Source organism: Pan troglodytes, chromosome 18 (assembly GCF_028858775.2).
Source record: "Pan troglodytes isolate AG18354 chromosome 18, NHGRI_mPanTro3-v2.0_pri, whole genome shotgun sequence".
Classification (NCBI taxonomy): Eukaryota; Metazoa; Chordata; class Mammalia; order Primates; family Hominidae; genus Pan; species Pan troglodytes.
Genome location: NC_072416.2, coordinates 71,802,312 through 71,822,192, shown reverse-complemented (window position 1 = coordinate 71,822,192; position 19,881 = coordinate 71,802,312). Strand labels below are relative to the sequence as shown.

The 19,881-nt window shown below is 44.0% G+C and overlaps 1 protein-coding gene across 3 annotated transcripts in view; it reads right to left on the bottom strand.

Annotated features, from left to right (window-relative positions):
• HYDIN (HYDIN axonemal central pair apparatus protein) overlaps window positions 1–19,881 on the bottom strand; it is a 423,676-nt gene that overhangs the window by 55,485 nt on the left and 348,310 nt on the right. For all 3 annotated transcript variants that reach the window (XM_016930119.4, XM_016930120.4, XM_009431186.5), the window contains exons 60-67: window positions 19,284–19,519; window positions 16,236–16,387; window positions 15,928–16,117; window positions 11,461–11,563; window positions 10,949–11,236; window positions 8,698–8,840; window positions 5,225–5,443; window positions 2,817–2,977 (exon numbers count right to left, since the gene is read on the bottom strand). In XM_016930119.4, coding sequence (XP_016785608.3) covers window positions 2,817–2,977; window positions 5,225–5,443; window positions 8,698–8,840; window positions 10,949–11,236; window positions 11,461–11,563; window positions 15,928–16,117; window positions 16,236–16,387; window positions 19,284–19,519 — 1,492 coding nt within the window. The remainder of the gene's footprint in view (window positions 1–2,816; window positions 2,978–5,224; window positions 5,444–8,697; window positions 8,841–10,948; window positions 11,237–11,460; window positions 11,564–15,927; window positions 16,118–16,235; window positions 16,388–19,283; window positions 19,520–19,881) is intronic.

Below are 19,881 nucleotides of genomic sequence, written 5' to 3'. Positions count from 1 at the left end.
TTTAAGTAATTTTATTAGAAATCATGCATATGATATACTCGAACAAGAAAATACATAGTGATTAAAAGTAAAAATATAAAAAATATTTAGCACTTAAAAGTATTTTGCATTCTTCCAACACCCTGTGCAGCAAGCTCTCAGCATGCATTGCAGTAATCCTAAACCCCCCCATGAGAGAGGAAACAAAATCTATTTCACAAGACAGCACCTCCCTCAGGAACAAATTCTATAGGCCCTCCCTTTCTGAATCACCTCCCATCAGAAACAATGTCCCTGGCTGGGCAGGGTGGCTCACACCTGTAATCCCAGCACTTTGGGAGGCCAAGGCAGACAGCTCACTTGAGGCCAAGAATTTGAGACCAGCCTGGCCAACATGGTGAAACCCCATCTCTACTAAAAATATAAAAATTAGCCAGGTGTGGTGGCACATGCCTGCAGTCCCAACTACTCAGCTACTCAGGAGGCTGAGGCACGAGAATCGTTTGAACCCAGGAGATGGAGGTTGCAGTGAGCTGAGATCATGCCACTGGGCCACAGAGCGAGACTCTGTCGAAAGAAAAGAAAAGAAAAGAAAAGAAAGGAAGGAACTCCCTGTGATCAGAAGCCATTTGACCCCTGCCTGTGACCCCTTTCCTGACTGAGGCACAGATTTGAATTTTAGTTACTTCAAACTCAAATTCTAAATCAGCAGAGGCTTTTCCTGCCTCAAATTTTCCTGCTTTAAGACAAGAACAGGGCTGGGTGCGGTGGCTCATGCCTGAAATCCCAGCACTTTGAGAGGCCAGGGCAAGGTGGATCACCTGAGGTCAGGAGTTCGAGACCAGCTTGGCCAACATAGTGAAACTCTGTCTCTTCTAAAAATACAAAAATTAGCTTGGCGTGGTGGCGTGCACCTATAGTCCCAGCTACTCGGGAGGCTAAGGCAGGAGAATCACTTGAACCCAGAAGGTGGAGGTTGCAGTGAGCTGAGATCGCACCATTGCACTCCAGCCTGGGTGACAGAGCAAGACTCCGGCTCAAAAAAAAAAAAAAGAACAGGGAGGCAGAGTTTTTTTCTGGGATCACTATTAAACTTGATCACAGTTAACAGTAGAAAGATGAAACCTTGGTACAAGAAAAAGAGAATGATGATGAAATAAATCCACATGCCCTTCCTGGTTTTAGGGGAATAGTAAGAGTTAGGAGTTTGGGTGAGGAGTAGGTCTACAGTGGGATGTAGAGATTAGATTTCCACTCTCTAGTCCAGGTAGACAGACCATCTAGTTTCACCTGAAATCAAGTGCTTTGACCACAGTGGCTTGTGTTTATTTTGTAAATTTATGAGCACTTGTATTTATTCTAAAGATAATTTTTATAAAGTGAAGAAATCTCAGTGGCACAGAGTACTTTTTATAAAAAGAGTTCTCAGTTTAGGGGTTGGCAAACTTTTCTAAAGGGCCAGATAGTAAGTTTTTTGTCTTTGTGTCCCATACGGTCTCTGCAATGACTCAGCTCTGCCTTTGTAGTGGGAACGCAGCCACAGATAGGTCATAAATGAATGGGCATAGCTGCATGCCAGCAAAACTTTATCTACAAAAACAGGCTACAGGCCACAGTTTGCTGACCCCTGCTTTAGGTGAAATGATCATCAGCAGAAGATCACATTTCCTGACATTTATCTTTTGGTTCTATCGTAATTTGCAAAGATGTTTAGAATTCAACAAATGCACGATGAGTTGAATGAGCTAATTACTAACTTGTATGCAGTAGAAATGTCAGTGGCTTACATTTTTGTCCTTGTATGTGTTGCACATGTTGCTCTCTCTGCCTAGAGAGAGCCCTTCATTCTCGCTTCTTCACTTGGCTACCCCCATTCTCACTTCTTTCACTCTCACTTTGTTCTCACTTCTTTACTTGGTTACCTCCTATCTGTCCTCTAAAGTTCAGCTGGGGAACTACCTTGTCCAGGAAGCCTTCCTTGACTCTCTTGATCTGCTTTAAACACCCCTTTGCTTCATGCACATGACATCATGCTGTAATGAAAAATTCTCCTGTTTCTATCTGTCCCCCGGCTGCCACCCTCAGATTATGAGCTCTTTGAAGGCAGGGCCCATGGCATCCTTGAGTCCCTGTGTCTGAATGTGGGTGAAGGGTTAACATAACCTTTTCTCCTTCTCAAAGATGAATTTGACTCTGAAATAGCTTTCTAGGTCTGTTCCCCTGGAGACTTGATAAGGGAGGAATGTCAGTTGTATTATTAGGTGACATTGTTTATACTAAAAATGGCCCCGATGAGTAAATGACATGTGGACTGGGAGGAACTATGACCACCTAGAGGGAAGCCATAGCTGTGGGGTTCTCTGAGTGTAGTGACTCTTGTAACTGGGCATATTGTCTGCAGGGACCCCAGAAGATATATCTGCAGAGTGGTTAGGAGAAATGGTGGTCTTTTGGGTCTGGGCTTCTAAGCTTAGATGGACCCTATACCCACCAGTGTGGATATTGTCTGGGTTACCACTTGGTGCATGGGCAAAAAGAACAGATCCTGGGTGGCTGTGTAGACTGCTGCAAGGACTGCTCCCACTAAAGTGGATTGCCTGATGCCGCCCTCCTGGTGTACTACATTTCCTGGCCTATATCTTGATTTCAAGTGTGAATTTCAATAGCTCTGTGGGCCTGAATGTTTCATTGGACCTAAGACAACACTCTGGTGCATGCCACACAGATACGATGCCTAGTAGATGCTGCTGTAGATAATAGACATTTGATGAGTGAGTGAGTGAATGATGGAATGAAAGAGCTTTCCATCTAGTGTCATGAGACTTTTGATGACTCACTCAAACACTCGGGTCTGGTAAACCAAGGTTTCCTTAAAGCGCACATCTCTTGCTTGGCAATGGTATGAAGCGAAATCCACATTGGCACTGATTTGAAGCTGCAGTTCTTGGTAGTTTTCTTCTAGTACTGAGTGAGCAGGTTCCGGATCCGTCTCTATCACCTGTAACAAAGGCAGCTGTGTCCTCAGAGATGCAGAGCACACGGACAGAAAAACTGACAATGGAAGAGAATAGAGAGACCAGAAACATTCTAGGCATATATAAAATTTAGGTACACTATGTGACAATAAAGTCCTGGCAGATCACTAGGGAACAGACAGGCTAAATGAAAAAGGGATCTAGTCAGATTAGTCATCTAGATGAAAAATATGAAATTGGATCCTTGCTTCACAACATACATAAAATCCAGGTGGGCCAAGAGCTGAAATATCAAAAAAACAAAAGTCTTAAAAATATATAAGTGAACATCTTTCCGGGAGGAAAGAGTTTTAAAAATAAGACACAAAAAGTAATACATATAAAAGAAGGGATTAATAAACTTGATGATATTCAAATTAATAACAGAAAAGATAAACTAGGCCAGGCATGGTGGCTCACGCCTATAATCCCAGCACTTTGGGAGGCCGAGGTGGGTGGATCACTTGAGGCTAGGAGTTTGAGACCAGCCTGGCCAACATGGTGAAACCCTGTCTCTGCTAAAAGTACAAAAGTTAGCCGGGTGTGGTGGTGCATGCTTGTAATCCCAGCTACTTGGGAGGCTGGGGCATGAGACTCTCTTGAACCTAGGAGGTGGAGGTTGCAGTGAGCCGAGATTGTGTCACTGTATTCTGGCCTGGGCGAAAGAGCAAAACTCTGTCCCCCTCAAAAAAAAAAAAAAAAAAAAAAAAGATAAACTATAAATTTGGTAAGGATATTTGCAGACAAATAATACGAACAGAAGAGTTTATAAAAAATAAAACAACTCACACAAAGTATAAGTATCATAATTGAAAAATGAGCAAAAGGCACGAAAAGGCATTCCTGCAAGGGATAACTTGTATGACTAGTAATCATATGAAAAAATACTCAGCCTTATTTGTGATCAGAGATCAGGACAATGCAAAATAGGCTCATAATGAGACCATTTCCCATTCATTCAAATGATAAAAATCAAGAAGTCTGACAATACCAAGTGTCGGAGAGGACATGGATCAATAAGCTCTCTGCTGTAGGAGTATAAATTGGTACAGCTACTCTGGAAAATACTGGGGGATTATCTTGGCAAGTTGAACATTCATATATCCAATGAGTCAGCAATTCCACTTCTAGGAATATAAACTCTAACAAATGAACACCATGTGAATAATACATCTGTGATAGCAAAACCCCAAATAATTTTCAAAAGGAGAAGGGAGAAATCATAATGGAATTTTATGTAGAAGTGAAATGGATACACTACAGCCACATGCAACAATATGGATGATCACATACAATAACATTTTTTAAAAGTTAAAACTACAACTAACAATATATGTTTTATTTTTATTTTTTGAGAAAGAGTCTCACACTGTGTATTCCAGGTTGGAGTACAGTGGTGCAATCATGGCCCACTGCAGCCTTGACCTCCCAGAGCTCAGATGATCCTCTCACCTCAGCCTCCTGAGTAGCTGGGACTATAGGCATGCACCATCACGCCCAGCTAATTTTTGGTAGAGATGGGATTTCACCATGTTGCCCAGGTTGGTCTCAAACTCCTGGGCTCAAGCAATCTGCTTGCCTCAGCCTCCCAAAGTTTTGGGATTACAGGCATGAGCCACTGTGCCTGGCCTGATATACCTTTTAGTGTGCATAGGTTAAAAAAAGAACAAAAAACAAAAACCAAGGGAGTAAACAAGTCAAGTCAAGATAGTGATTACTTCTAGGATGGAGGCAGAGGGTGGAATGGCTGAGAATTACACAGGTAGTCAATATTCTACTTCCCGTGTTGGGTGTGGGTTTGTCTCTGTGTATTATATTGTTTTTAAAAAAACTAACCAAGGAATGAATAAAAGAAGGGCACACATGGACCAAAGATGAGATCCTGTCATGAACCAAAGATTATTACAAATGTGATTCTGGACACCTGAGGGAAAAGGGAAACAACCAAAAGATTAGCATTGACATTTTTGAAGAAGGAAAAGGTGGGAGGACTTGCTCAACTGCTTATCAAGACTTAAGCTAAAGGTCTACCAGTGAAGATGTGTGGTATGTGTAGCATTGATGGCAGGCAGCATGTGTAGAAGTTTAGTTTGTCACTTTTGGAATCAAGGTCAAGTAGAATGGGAACCTTTTCTTTTTTCTGTGAAAAAAGGAAATGATGAGGGACTTGAGACCAGTAGGAATCCAAGCATGGAGGCCTGGTCAGATTGGTGCTTGATGTCCCCACTTACTTTTCGTTTTGTAGTGAAAGTCCCAGGCATGTTTCTGGGTACGTCCACCCACTTGACTGTGTGCATGTGGTCATCCCAGTCGGGGACCTGGTCTGCAGGGAGCTGAAACATAATCCTGGAGAGCTTGCACCTGATCCGCATATTCTTTAGGTTGATGGGTACATCTGACTTCATGGTCACCACTATGTCCTTGGCACACCCAGGGTGGAGGTGGCCCATCTAGGGAAGAGCCTGGTATTAGTATTTTTGAGAATCCAATCTTGAGGACTCTTGATACCTGCTGGTGATATTCTAGAGAAGGGAAGGAGCCAAAGGTCTTGGCAAAAAATGCATCAGTTAAGCCTGTGTATGTAGACAGAATTAAATATGTACAAGAGGATCTTAGGTAGAAACATAATAATAATAACAAGAACAACTAATATTTATCAAATGTACTTGCTTCAGGCACTATTCTAAACCTTTACACAATTCTACAAATCCCTACAACAACCCTATGAGGGGTACAGCTATTATTCTTATTTTATAGACAATGAAACTTGTAACTTGGTTGAGGTCATTAATTTTTGAGGAGTTGGATTCAGACCCAGGCAATCTGGCTCCAAATGCCATACTCTTAATCAATATGATCTATACAAATTATGGACGGAGGAATACAGTACACTAGCAGTTCTCCAAAGGTGTTCTGGTGACCTTGGGATCCCCAAGACCTTTTCAGGGGATAAATGAGGTCAAGACTATTTTCATAGTAATATGAAGATGTTATTTGACTTTTTCACTCTCATTTTCTCATAAGTGTACAATGGAGTTTTCTAGAGGTTATGTGATATATGGTGATATGGTCTGGCTGTGTCTCCACCCAAATCTCATCTTGAACTGTAGATCCTATAATCCCCACATGTTGTGGGAGGGACCTGGTGGGAGATAATTGAATCATGGGGGCAGTTTTCCCCATACTGTTCTTGTGGTAGTGAATAAGTCTCACAAAATCTGATGGTTTTATAAGGGGTTTCCCCTTTTGCTTGACTCTCATTTTTCTCTCTTGTCTGCTACCATGTAAAATGTGCCTTTTGCCTTCTGCCATGATTGTGAGGCATCCCCAGCTATGTGGAACTGTGAGTCCATTAGCCTCTTTATAAATTACCCAGTCTCGGGTATGTCTTTATCAGCAACGTGAAAATGAACAAATATAGTAAATTGGTACTGGTATAGTGAGTGGGACACTGCTGTAAAGATACCTGAAAATGTGGAAGTGACTTTGGAACTGGGTAACAGGCAGAGGTTGGAACTGTTTGGAGGGCTCAGGAGAAGACAGGAAAATGTGGGAAAGTTTGGAACTTCTTAGAGACTTGTTGAATGGCTTTGACCAAAATGCTGATGATATGGACAATGAAATCCAGGCTGAGATGGTCTCAGATGGAGATGAGAAACTTGTTGGGAACTGGAGCAAAGGTGACTCTTGCTATGTTTTAGCAAAGAGACTGGTGGCATTTGGCCTTGCCCTAGAGATTTGTGGAACTTTGAACTTGAGGGAGATGATTTAGGTTATCTGGCATAAAAAAATTTCTAAGCAGCAAGACGTTCAAGAGGTTCCTTGGGTGCTCTTAAAAGCATTCAGTTTTAAAAGGGAAACAGAGCATAAAAGTTCAGAAAACTTTCAGCCTGATGATAGAAAAGAAAAACCCATTTTCTGAGGAGAAATTCAAGCGGGCTTCAGAAGTTTGCAAAAGTAGTGAGGAGCCAAATGTTAATGGCCAAAACAATGGGGAAAATGTCTCTAGGGCATGTCAGAGACCTTTGTGGCAGCCCCTCCCATCACAGACCCAGAGGCCTGGGAGGAGAAAATGGTTTTGTGGGTGGCCCAGGGACCCCCCTGCTGTGTGCAGCCTAAGGATGTAGAGCTCTGCATCCCAGCCACTCTGGTCATGGCTAAAAGGGGCCAAGGTGTGGCTCAGGACATGGCTGCAGAGGGTGCAAGCCCCAAGACTTGGCAGCTTCCATGTGGTGTTGAGCCTGTGGGTGCACAGAAGTCAAGAATTGAGGTTGGGAACCTCCACTGTGCCCAGCCTCTCTTCCTTCTTTGATTAAGGCTTTGGTAATAAAAATAATGCACAAAAGCAGATTACCCTATTATATTATACTGTGTTTGTTTCTTCACAGGCAAAATGCAGATAATAGTAGTATCTATGGCTGGGCACAGTGGCTCATGCCTATAATCCCAGCATTTTGGGAGGCCGAGGCAGGTGGATTGCTTGAGCTCAGGAGTTTGAGACCAGACTGGACAACACGGTGAAACCTGTCTCTGCCAAAAATACAAAAAAATTAGCCAGGTGTGGTGGTGTGCATCTGTTGTCCCAGCTACTTGGGGGGCTGAGGTGGGAGAATCACTTGATCTTGGGAAGTGGAGGTTGCAATGAGCCAAGATTGTGACACTGCACTCCATCCTGGGTGACCGAGTGAGACTATCTCAACAAACAAACAAAAACAAAAAAAAGTAGTATCTGCCTTATAGCATTGTTCAGTGGATTAACCATGGTCTTAGAACTATTTTTGGCATATAGTAACCACTCAATTTACAAATAAAGTGGTATACCAGCTCTATTCAGGGTTGGATTTGGACCATGACGAAACGGAATGGTCAGGGTCCTAATGAACTTTACATCGCTCCAAAAAGCAAAATTTATCCCTAATAGCGCTCAAAGATTTAAAGATGACAAAGTCCCCAACGCCTTTGCTCCATCCCCCTTGAATACTGTGCTTGAGCAGACTCACTGGCTGTGTGTCAACAGAGCAGGAGGCAGTGAAGACACTGGGGTGTGCCAGTGCTCTGGGAACTCAGAAATGAACTATCTACAAAAAGCAACCACTGGCCAGAGGCAACGATCTGCTAGAACGTTATCCTAGGCCTTGTTCAATGTCAAGCTTTAGTCAGCAATTCAAAAAAAAATGTGTGCTGTGGAGATGCTAAATGAAGAGGTTAGAAAATTCCAGGTAAAACAAAATTAACAAGGTTTTAACATGCCAAAGAGAACCAGGAATATTTAAGGAAGGATGGAGCTTGGAACATTTTCTAAATCTCACTTGTCCACAGAACCCATCACCCCCATTCTAGCTTTTGGCGAAGCATTTTGAAGGACTGATACTCTAAAGGACACACACTTAGGAGGACACAGCTCCACAATCTGGGATAGGAAGACTAGGACTTGTATTCATCTATACAGGCCTCCACAGGGCCCCTTGACAGCAGCCTAGCAACAGTTTTGGTCAACTTCATTCTCCGTCTTCCCCTCTTAACCAGGAGAGACATGAACAGTGTTCTTTGCTACTAGGTATGAGTGAGGGATGATTCCTGGGCTGTCTCTCAGCTTGAGATGCATTAATTCCATTCCATGCATCCACGGGAAAGGGCTGACAATCAGTCTGGGGTTGGCTTAGGACTAAGGGATTCCAAAAAATGATGAATGACTTTTATTTACCTGTGGGGAGAAAGCAATTGTAGCTGAAACAGGCCATTCAAACCGTATCAAGTTCACTTGGCTGTGATTTGTGACTGTGAAGCTCGCATTATAGCTGTGTCCAATGTGGCAGTCCCCAAATTGGATGTGGTCCACCAGAGCAGCTAGGGATTAGAAGCAGAAGGCTGTGAGTCCTCCCTGGCCTCCACTGAGGGCCTGCTTCCTTAAGGAGGCATAGTGCTTCACTCACATGCAGTCCTTCCATCCTTGGATGGCTATATTTGAAAAACCTAGAATCTCTGAGTAACAAGATTTCTATCCTCAAGGAATCTATCTATCCACCCATCCATCCATCTATCCATCCATCCATCCATCCATCATCATCCACCCACCCATCCATCCATCCATCATCCACCCACCCATCATCTACCCATCCATCATCTATCTATCCATCCATCCCTCTCATCCATCCATTATCCACCCATCCATCATCCACCTATCCATCACTCACCTATCCACCCATCCATCCATCATCCATCCATCCTCCACCATCCACCCTCCCCCATCCTGCCATCATCCATCCACCCACCCATCCAGCCATCATCCACCCACCCACCCATCATCCATCCACCCTCGCATCCATCCATCATCCACCCATCCATCATCTCCCTACCCACCCATCCATCCATCCATCCATTATCCACCCTCCCATCCATCCATCATCCACCTGCTCACCCACTCAACCATCCATCATCCACCCATCCATCATCCATCCATCCATGCATCCATCCATCCATATATCCATCCATCATCCACCCACCCATCCATCCATCCATCATCCACCCATCCATCCATTAATTCATCTATCATCTACCTACCCACTCACCCATCATCCACCTACCCACTCACCTATCTACCCATCATCATCCACCCATCCATCCATCATCTACTCATCCATGCATGCATGCATGTATCCGTCCATCCATTCATCTATCATCTACCCATCCATCCCTCTATCCCTTCATCCATCCATCCATCATCCATTCACCCACCTTAGCCCTCACCTCCATTTGTACAAGAGAAAACATAGGTCCCCAACTCTATTTGTTTGGTGAGAAAATATTATAAAGGATTGGGATTGCCAGATAAAATATAGGAGTCCTGGTTAAATTTGAATTACAGATAAGAAATGAATAATTTTTAGGATAAGTATGTCCCATGCCATGTTTGGGATATACATGTACTAAAAATTATTCATAGTCTAACCAAAATTCCAATTTATTGAGGAGTCTTGTATTCTGATTTGCTAACTCTGGCAATCCTATTATGGGCATGAAATCTGAGTTCTGAACTTAGATTCACTGCTGGCTCCTGCTTGAGCCTTGGTAAGAGAGATGTCACCCTGTAGCCTCAAACAGGGCTGAAACACCAGGTATATGAGGAGTGTTGATTTCAACCCATGTTGTGTAGACCACCTAACGGTACATTCCAGGACTTTAATTAAGCTTCTAGGTAAACTATGGGACTCTGTTTATAACTCACTTTTTAGCAACCAACCACATAATTAGGGCGCTTAACCAATGCCTTCTGATGATAACAATTTGATGATAAATTTTTCCAATCCCCAAAAATGTCAACTAAATGAAGCTTTAGTGCTTGATAGATTGCAGCACAACATGTCTTAAGCTTTAGTATAAAAACACGTCACCTGGGGCCTTGTTAAAATGTGGATTCTGATTCAGTAGGGCAGGGGGGTCTGAAACCCCCATTTCTAACAAGCTCCCAGGTGATGCTGATGCCATAGGATCTCAAACTGCTCATTGAGTAGTGAGGCTGTGCAGAGTGATGTTCTAGAAGTGCCCAAACCTATACTCTCTCTAATAAACAGACAATGCCAACACAAGCCAGCTAATAAATGCAGACAGGAAAAACTGCAAGGCATTTATTTGCTTATTAGTTGAACCAGAATTTGAATATCAAACTATAAGCTCCTTAAGAGTAGAGACTTCCTTGTTAATTTTGAAACTCCAGGGATCAGCATGCCTGGAACATGTACTTGGTGATCAATACATATTCATCGAGTGAACACATGAATAAATGGAAGGATGGATGCCATGACTGAGCCAGGCATGCCAGAGCATAGAGTAATGAAGAGGAGAGTCAGTCCTAAATTCTCAGGGAGCTAACCAACCTGTTATTTAAATTTACTCTCATTTAAAACAAATGACCCAGTAGCCAACACTTGCCAACACTTCACTGCTGTTTCTCCCACCTGCCGCCAAGTCTTCCATATCATTGTCCTCGATGATCTCTGTGAACTCAGAGATACTTATGTCTTCCTGGCTGGTGGGGGCCACCAGCCCATGGATGTTGTCCAAGGTGATGTCATCCTCATAGCCCTCTCCCACCATGTGGATGGAGGTCTCCTCATATTGGTTGTTGATCACTGACAAGTGGATGATACCTCTCATCCTCCCAACCTTCTGGGAGTGGAAAACGACATCAAATTCAGCTGTATCTCCAGGAGAAACAACCAAGGAGGCTGTGTGAGCTTTCTTTGCTGCAAAGAGAAGAGAGAAGATATGATTTAGAACTAGTTTCAAGAAATGTGTATCTATAAAGACCCCTGTTGAAGGGAAAGTAACCCTAGAATGGGAACGAGCCTTAGCTAGAGGCCAGTGGTGACGAGACTGGGCATTCCCCTCTGGCTGGGCCTTGAGTGGTCCCCTAATGAAGCAGCTACTGAGATCCATTGCCCTCTAGAAGCACCCTCCCCACACTTACCTTTTACATGTGGTTTGTTTTCCTCTGTGATGTAGATGTACGCGGTGGTGGGCCTCCCTTTCAGGGAGAAGACTCCTAGCTCATCCTGCAGGTCAACATGCAGCTGGCAGAAGGAAAGCAGGGATGAGTGCTAGGCTTACAGGCTGCTCATGGGCTTTGAGTCTGGGGTGAGATACTGTGCTGTGTTTGGGGCAGGACCCCAAAAAGGTATTATGCCTAGTATTCACTTTTTTGAATTTCTTATTAAGAGAGATAAATAATAAATATTAGACCTGGAGAGGACAGAAGAACATTCAGTCAGATCAGCCCTTGATATCTGAGTGAGGAACTGGAGGTCCAAGGAGTATGCAGAACTTTCCAGATCACGTAGGTAGTGTCAAAATGTGGTTGCCAACACCTCTGTCATTAACAGAGGCAGTTATAAAATATACGCTAGGCTAATAAAATGCAAATGAATACTTGTAATTCTATAAGGGCCTGCATTAATGTCAATTCCTAAAAACCAGTATCTCCTAGGTGCTAGGCATTAGTTTAGTTGCCTGATAGTGTCATGTTGAGCATCCTACCACGATAAGAGAAAAAACAAGGTGGTCATTTGACCTACTTGGAGAAAGTGGTGGTTTCTGGCCCATTATAAGGAAGATAAGACTAAAGCCATGCATCTGATTTCGGATATGAGACATCAGCAGGCATTGAAGACAGTAATGCTGGCACCATCATGAAAAAGATTGAATAATATAAAATATGAGGCATGGAGAAGGCAGAAATAGTGATATCACACGGGAAGCTTCTGAGATAAAAAATTATGTATTTAGAAACAACTTTAATAAGAAACTATATGGAAGAATTATATGTAAGAATATTGACATAAAAGATCTAAATAAATGGGTGGAAATCCTAAATGTTCCTGGTGGAGAGTCTAAATACTCCGCAAGCAGAAATCCTACCAGATTCAGAGGCTTCCCGATGGGATTTTTAAAGGAACGTTATAAAATAATTATAAAGCTTATTTGAGAGATTAATAGGTGAAAATTGTTAAGAAAAATGGCAAAAACAGGGAATGGGTGGATAGGAATTCACTGAACTAGATGCTAAAACATATTATAAAGCCACAATAATGGAAACGATGCAGGGTAATGGTAAACTAGGTAACCTGAGCTCAAGGCAACAACAATTGCCAGACTAAATATATAAAAAAAATTTTTTTTTAAAGCATAACAGAGCTATGAAGAGAATGAGGAGTAAATAGACCAGGATCTGTGAGAGTATAGAAATCCAGCACGGTCAGTCTCACTTTCTGGGCAGTTTTTGTCCGCCCAGAGCATTTGCCAGTCAGGAAAAGGTAGACAGGAGGCTTGTCTGCACTTTTTTTTTTTTTTAATTTTGATATGGAATCTCACTCTGTCACCCAGGCCGGAGCGCAGTGGTGAAATCTTGGCTCACTGCAACCTTTGTCTCCCGGGTTCTGGCAATTCTCCTGCCTCAGCCTCCAGAGTAGCTAGGATTACAGGCGCGAGTCACCATGCCCAGCTAATTTTTGTATGTTTTTAGTAAAGATGGGATTTTACCAGGTTGTCCAGGCTGGTCTCAAAATCCTGATCTGCCCACCTCAGCCTCCCAAGTTGCTGGGATTACAGGCGTTGTCTGTACTTTTTATGGTCTTTTGGTGCTAAGAGGGCAAAAGTTCAAGGCCTGTGGAAGGTGACAATGCTTTCTTCTGGGCTGGGACCTCATAAGATGAAAGGTGAGCTGGATATAAACCAGCTTTCCCAAGGGTGGCAATCCTGCTCTGAGTCATCTGGGTAATCCAGAAAATCTCAAACCCTAACACTGGCTTAAAGTGATCCTGAATTTCTAGTGCCCCCAAGTGTTGGGCAGAAGCAAATGAAAATTGCCTCTGAAGAAAAATATGATCCTTAGTTTAATGATTTCTAAATAACTTTTACAATATAATACCCAACACATGAACAGAAGATAACCAGGCACATGAGGAGGCAGGGCAACATGGGCAAAGATGAGTAGAAATAGTAGAAAAAGATGAGTAGAAATACCAGAAAGAGCCACAATGACTGTGGATTTTGGAATTATCTGGTATAGACTGTAAAATGCCTATGATTACTGTGTTCAAGAAATAAAAGTCATGTCTGACAGTTTCAGCTAGAAACTAGAAACAGTAAACATGAATTATTCAGATTTTTAAAACAGCCTAATAGAAATTCTAAGACTGAAAAATATAATAACTTAAGGACTTAATGGAAACTTTAACAGTAGATTCAATACAGCTAAAGGGAGAGTTAATAAACTGAAGACAGGTCAAAAGAAATTATGCAGAATGAAGCCCAGAGGAAAAGTGAGTGGAAAATATAGTGAGACTAGAGACACAGAAGATATAGTGAGAAGGTCTTCTATATATTTAATTATCATCCCAGAAGTAGAGATTAGAGAGAATGAAATAGAAACAATATTTAAAGACATGTCTAGAAATTTTCCAAAATTGACTTAATTTTAATCCACAGAATCAAGAAGTCTAGTGAATTCTAACAAGGATAAATTAAAAGAACTCCACACCTGGACATATCATAGTAAAACTGTAGAAAACAAAGTGAAAATGTAAAAGGCAGTCAGAAAAAAAGAATGCCTTAAAGTAGCAGTCCCCAACCTTTTTGGCACCAGCAACTGGTTTCATGGAAGACAATTTTTCCATGGACCAGGCAATGGGGAATGGTTTTGGGTTGAAACTGTTCCACTTCAGATAATCAGGCATTAGATTCTTATAAGGAGCACGCAGCCTAGATCCCTCACACATGCAGTTCAAAATAGGGTTTGCACTCCTATGAGAATCTAATGCCACTGCTGATCTGAGAGGAAGGGAGCTCAGGTGGTAATGTGAGTGATGGGGTGTGGCTGTAAATACAGATGAGCTTTTGCTCATAAGTCTGTGGCCTGGGGGTTGGGGACCCCTGTCTTAAAACATTTTAGGCTTATAGCTGACAACTCAGCAGTTAACAACGGAAACCGGAATACATTGGAATAATATCTCCCATTTGCTGAAAGAAAACAACTGCCAAACCAGAACTCTATAGCCAGTAAAAACGATGTTTAAAATGAAGGAGAAATAGAGACTTCACCACCAGCAGACCCCCATTAAGGAAATACTGAAGAGTATTCTTCAGTTGGTAGGAAAAGGGTCTAAGATGGTGATACAGTTTGGCTGTGTCCCCATCCAAGTCTCATCTTGAATTGTAGCTCCCATAACTCCCACGTGTTGTGGGAGGGACCTGGTAGGAGGTAAATGAATCATGGGGGCGGGTCTTTCCCAGGCTGTTCTCGTGATAGTGAATAAGTCTCACAAGATCTGATGGTTTTATAAATGGGAGTTCCCCTGCACAAGCTCTCTTGCCTGCCACCACGTAAGACATGTTTTTCTCCTCCTTTGCCTTCCACTGTGATAGTGAGGCCTCCCCAGCCATGTGGAACTGTGAGTCCTATTTTTTCTTTATTAATTACCCAGTCTCAGGTATGTCTTTATTGGTAGCATGAGAACTGACAAATACAGATGGGAAATTGGAGACCCAGGAATAAAGAGCAATAAAAATGATTAATAAATGAGTAAACCTAAATGGGCCATAAATGTATAAACAATAACAACAACAGCAGCAAGAACAATAGTGGCAATGTCTTGTAGGGTTTAAAATATTTAGAGAATCCCAAGCCTTCCACAAGTTGCTCCATTACTGTATCCTTTCATTTTTATCTTCCTTGCTCTTCTACCTATACCTATGCTCTCATGAAGCTGGGTGCTTACTAGCTCCTGTAGTAGTGTGCACGTTTTGTTTTGTTTTGTTTTTTGGCTTCTGCATCTTTGAAGCTTTCCCTCTATTTCTGGTTTGCATGGACTGCCAAATGCCCACTGAAGGCACTGCTGAAACCCAACTCCTACAATGAGCCCTGTTCAAATGTCATTTACAGTGAATTTTCCCTTCATTGTCTAGATGGGAATAGATCTTTTTCAAAAGTCCTACAGTCCCTTGTAGAGCACAATACATCACGTTTTGTAAAATAAAACCATAATTTAATCATTGATTTGAATGCTGTATTTTTCACCCCTACTGAAGTTTCTTTTATCATCTTATCCTCATTGCAAATGCAATGTTCATTACAGAAAACAATTAAAAAAATAAAGAAGATATTAAGAACACCCATAATCCTACCCACTCAGCTTGGTGCACATCACTGCACACTACCTTGGACAGTAGTTAATGATATATTGTGGAATCTGGTTTCTTACTTTCCTTGAGGACAAATGTCATGCCAGATTCCCCTCTGCATGTCCCTGACACATAGGTTAATGTATGTGGATCAACAGAGAAGTCCTCATACATTAGGCATGGCAGAGGCCCCAGTGGCAGAAGTGTAACTTCTGGATTCTTCTCCCTTTCAGCCTCATGCTTCACCCTCGAGTATTACCTGGGCAGGGAGGACACCATTGTTCTTGAGGATGAGAGGCAGCTTCTCTGAATGACCAAGGAGAAGCCTCTTAAAGAGGAGCAAGGGGTTTCCATATTGGTTATGAAGAACTGGCCGCACAACCGTCACTCGAGGGAGGTTCCCCTCACCAGCGATGTCAAACACGAGGCCTCGGCTCTTGGCTAGGGTGCTGTAGGGGACAGGAAGATTGTAGCCTGTCAGCCTGGCATGGTGGGAATGACACTCCCTACAGAGTGTGGCCTGCAGCCCTGCTGCAGGAGAGGGAGCTGGGAGCTGGGAGCTGGTACCTGGGCAAGCCATCCAAGGTAGCCTCAAAGATGCACTGGTAGTTCTGCATGATCTGCGGGGTGAAGGACACCGTGGCAAAGGCATGGGAATGACTGGCAATGCACATCTTGCTGGGTTCCACTTCAAAAATGTCGACGATGCGGGCAAAGGGCTGGTGATGGGGGCAGAGACCAGAGTGTGTCAGTGCCTTTGTATTCTCACCAGGCTTACTCCTTATTTTCAGGAGTCCCCCACCTCTCATCTAAGTGCTGTGGTGGACATGCTCCACTGCCTGCAGGGTGAGGGGCTCTGGAGGGAACAGCCTGGGACCCACCCCTGAATGATGCCTGGCTAGATTTGGCTAGACCTATGATTTTTGACTCAAATTGATGAACTAAGCCAGGAATCCAGATATTCTCCCAGCTACCCCACCCCTGTCAACTAAATTGGGATGCCCAAAGATTGGTGTTGGTTGGTTTTTAAATTCTTTCTGTGACAGGATCTTGCTCTGTCACTCATGTTGGAGTGCAGTGGCATGATCATGGTTCACTGCAGCCTTGACCTCCTGGACCCAGGCAATCCTCCCACCTCAGCCTCCCGAGTAGCTGGGACTACAGGAGTGTGCCACTATGCCCAGCTAATTTTTTTTTTTGTACATATGGGGTTTCATCATGTTTCCCAGGCTGGTCTCAAACTCCTGGGCTCAAGTAATCTGCCTGCCTCGGCCTCCCATAGTGCTGGGATTACAGGTGTAAGCCGCCGGGCCGGTGCTGGTTGTTAAAATGTGGAGCTGAGCTGGGAGCTGGCTGAATCACATGCAAGATGAGAAAGCTGGATGAGAGAATGGAGCAGTGGAAACCCTGTGAGAGAGACATGTGGCTCTTGAGAGATGGACAGAGCATCCACTGGTCTTCTAAAGGGCGGACTTCAGGTGATGGTGCCAGTCCCAAGGAGTCCCGGCCACGTGATGTGTTCTGACCTGTGCCTGAGGTGTCTGATTCACTGCAGTAAGCCTTGCTTTGTCTGGGCTAATCTGAGAGGGTTTCTGCTCCTTGTAACTCCAAGAGCCTTGGCTAGAACAACCTCCCACAGCACTTTATCTGTTCCCAACTTGTGGCAGTGTTTTGGGACTGTAGGGAGCCCTGGCATGGCCTTAAAAGGATTTTTCATTCTCATGGGAAGTAGGTGGGATTCAAGACTGACTATTCCCTCTTGTTCTTAAACCGAGGGCACTCAGGTTTCTCTTTGCTTTTTCCAAAGGATAGCCTTCAAGTCTGCAAACTAGGGTGGAGGAGAACATGTGATATCTGCAAATCCTCTTATAAAGTCTCTCTTTAGAAATAAGACTTGTGGCTGGGTGTGGTGGCTCACTCTTGTAATCCTAGCACTTTGGGAGGCTGAGGCGGGAGGATCGCTTGAGCCCAGGAGTTCGAGACCAACCTGGCCAACATGGTGAAACCCTGTCTCTACAAAAAATACAAAAACTAGCCAAGCATGATGGTGCATGCCTGTAGTCCCAGCTACTCAGGAGGCTGAGGTGGGAGGATCACTTGAGCCCAGGAAGTCGAGGCTGCAGTGAGCCATGATGGCGCCATTGCACTCCAGCCTGGGCAACGAGAGTGAGACTGTCTCAAAAAAAAAAAAAAAAAAAATCAGTCTTCCTCACTTTTTATGTTTCTAGTACAGAAGAGGAAGAAAGCTGCCCCTTAGTATCCCAAATAAGATTAGAGAATAGGCCGGGTGCGGTGGCTCATGCCCATAACCCCAGCACTTTGGGAGGCCGAGGCGGGTGGATCACGAGGTCAGGAGATCGTGACCATCCTGGCTAACACGGTGAAACCCCGTCTCTACTAAAAATACAAAAAATTAGCCGGGCATGGTGGTGGGTGCCTGTAGTCCCAGCTACTTGGGAGGCTGAGGCAGGAGAATGGCGTGAACCTGGGAGGCAGAGCTTGCAGTGAGCTGAGATTGTGCCACTGCACTCCAGCCTGGGCGACAGAGCAAGACTCCGTCTCAAAAAAAAAAAAAAAAAATCAGAGAATAATGACTGGGAGTCACCAGGGCCTGAAGGAAGTCATAAAACGGATTATGTAATCTCCCCAACCATACCTCTCTGCATTGACATTCCCCAGGAATGCACGCTCCATATGTAGCTCTAGGCTGATACCAGCACCCTTGGTGACCTCCCCACCACCCTCAACTGTGAACAATGCCAGCTCTGGGGCCTGAGGACCTCCTGGGCCCAGATTCTATTTTCAGGCAGAGAACTGAAGCAGCCGTCATAAAACTAGAGTATTTGCCGCACATTGGATTGGAAATTAAGGGTGACGGAAACCCATTGATTAAGACCTCTCTTGGTATCCTGAATTTTCTGTTCTGCTGTGAAAAAAAGTATGATCTGACTCAGAGAGAAAAGGCAGTTTCGAGCCTGGCAGCCCCCTGAGATGGGCAATTATTTCATCTTGTATGTGGATGAAGCTTGGCTTTAAGCCCAGCCCTATATTCTCAGGCTCTGGGACCTAGGGGAAGGATTTAGCTTTTTAAGCCTCAGTTTCCCTAACTGTAGAATCGGGATAATAATACAAAGTCGGAAGAGTTGTTGTGAGGGCAAAAGGAGGCAGTAAATATAAATCACTTAGCACAGTGCTTGTCACATGGGAAGGGCTAAAACATGCTCATCATTTCACCTTATCCTCAGAATCTGATGCCCCCAAATCTCCCTTACCAGCAGAATATGCAGCTGGAGGTAGGCCTGTCTGGAGCTGGCACTCACCTTAGCCTCTCCCCACCATGCTTTGTCTATTTTAGGCACATAGTGAGCATTCAATGGAGGAATGCGGTTTGCTCGTCCATGCGTACTTATCACAAAGGTACCCGGAGGAGACACACACTGGGACAAATGTATCACCACTGGCCGAGGGGAAAGCCCCCGGTTACTTCACATAACTTCCAGCAGGGCCAGATAATTTCCACTCACGCATACAGGCTCCAGAGCAGAGGATGCTGAGAGCCGTTTTTCCAGCTTTATGTGAACCACGCTGGGCCAGGGGCCATTGGGAGCGTCTTACCTTATTGGAGATAGGCCTGACTACAATGTTGACATCACAGGTGATCTTTCCCACGTTGCTGATCTTGAAACGAGCCTTGGCTTGGCGGCCCACCAGGACATTGCAGAAGATGAACTTGTTCTCATCCTCGACGAACAGCCCCCCGCTCTCTATGGTCTGCAGGATGTGGTGCAGGTTGGCACTGGTACATATCTGGTGCTCTTCAAATATCAAGGCATTGTTTTCGGTCACGAAGGCTGGGGAGTGAAGGGGAGACTATGAGATGCTGCCTGATTGCTGGATTCCCGCTCTGTGATTCCTAATTTGGAACTCTGGATTCTCACAAAGGAGAATTGTGGAGGACACATAGGGGAAGTCATGCAAGGGGGTGTGAGGGATGGGAAACATTCTGTCTTGTCTTCCTCTTTTGTACAGTCCTTGCTGGTTGCCACACTCCAGTGAGCGTTTTTCTCCCAATGGTAAGATCCAAGATCTGGGGTGTGCTATGGAGGGAAGGAGGCAACTGGCCCACTATGCTTCAAGGCTCCAGGGATCCTATCGTCAAAGCATGAGGCATTCTCTTTGCACCTCATCTGCCCTCCTGCTGGGTTACAGATTT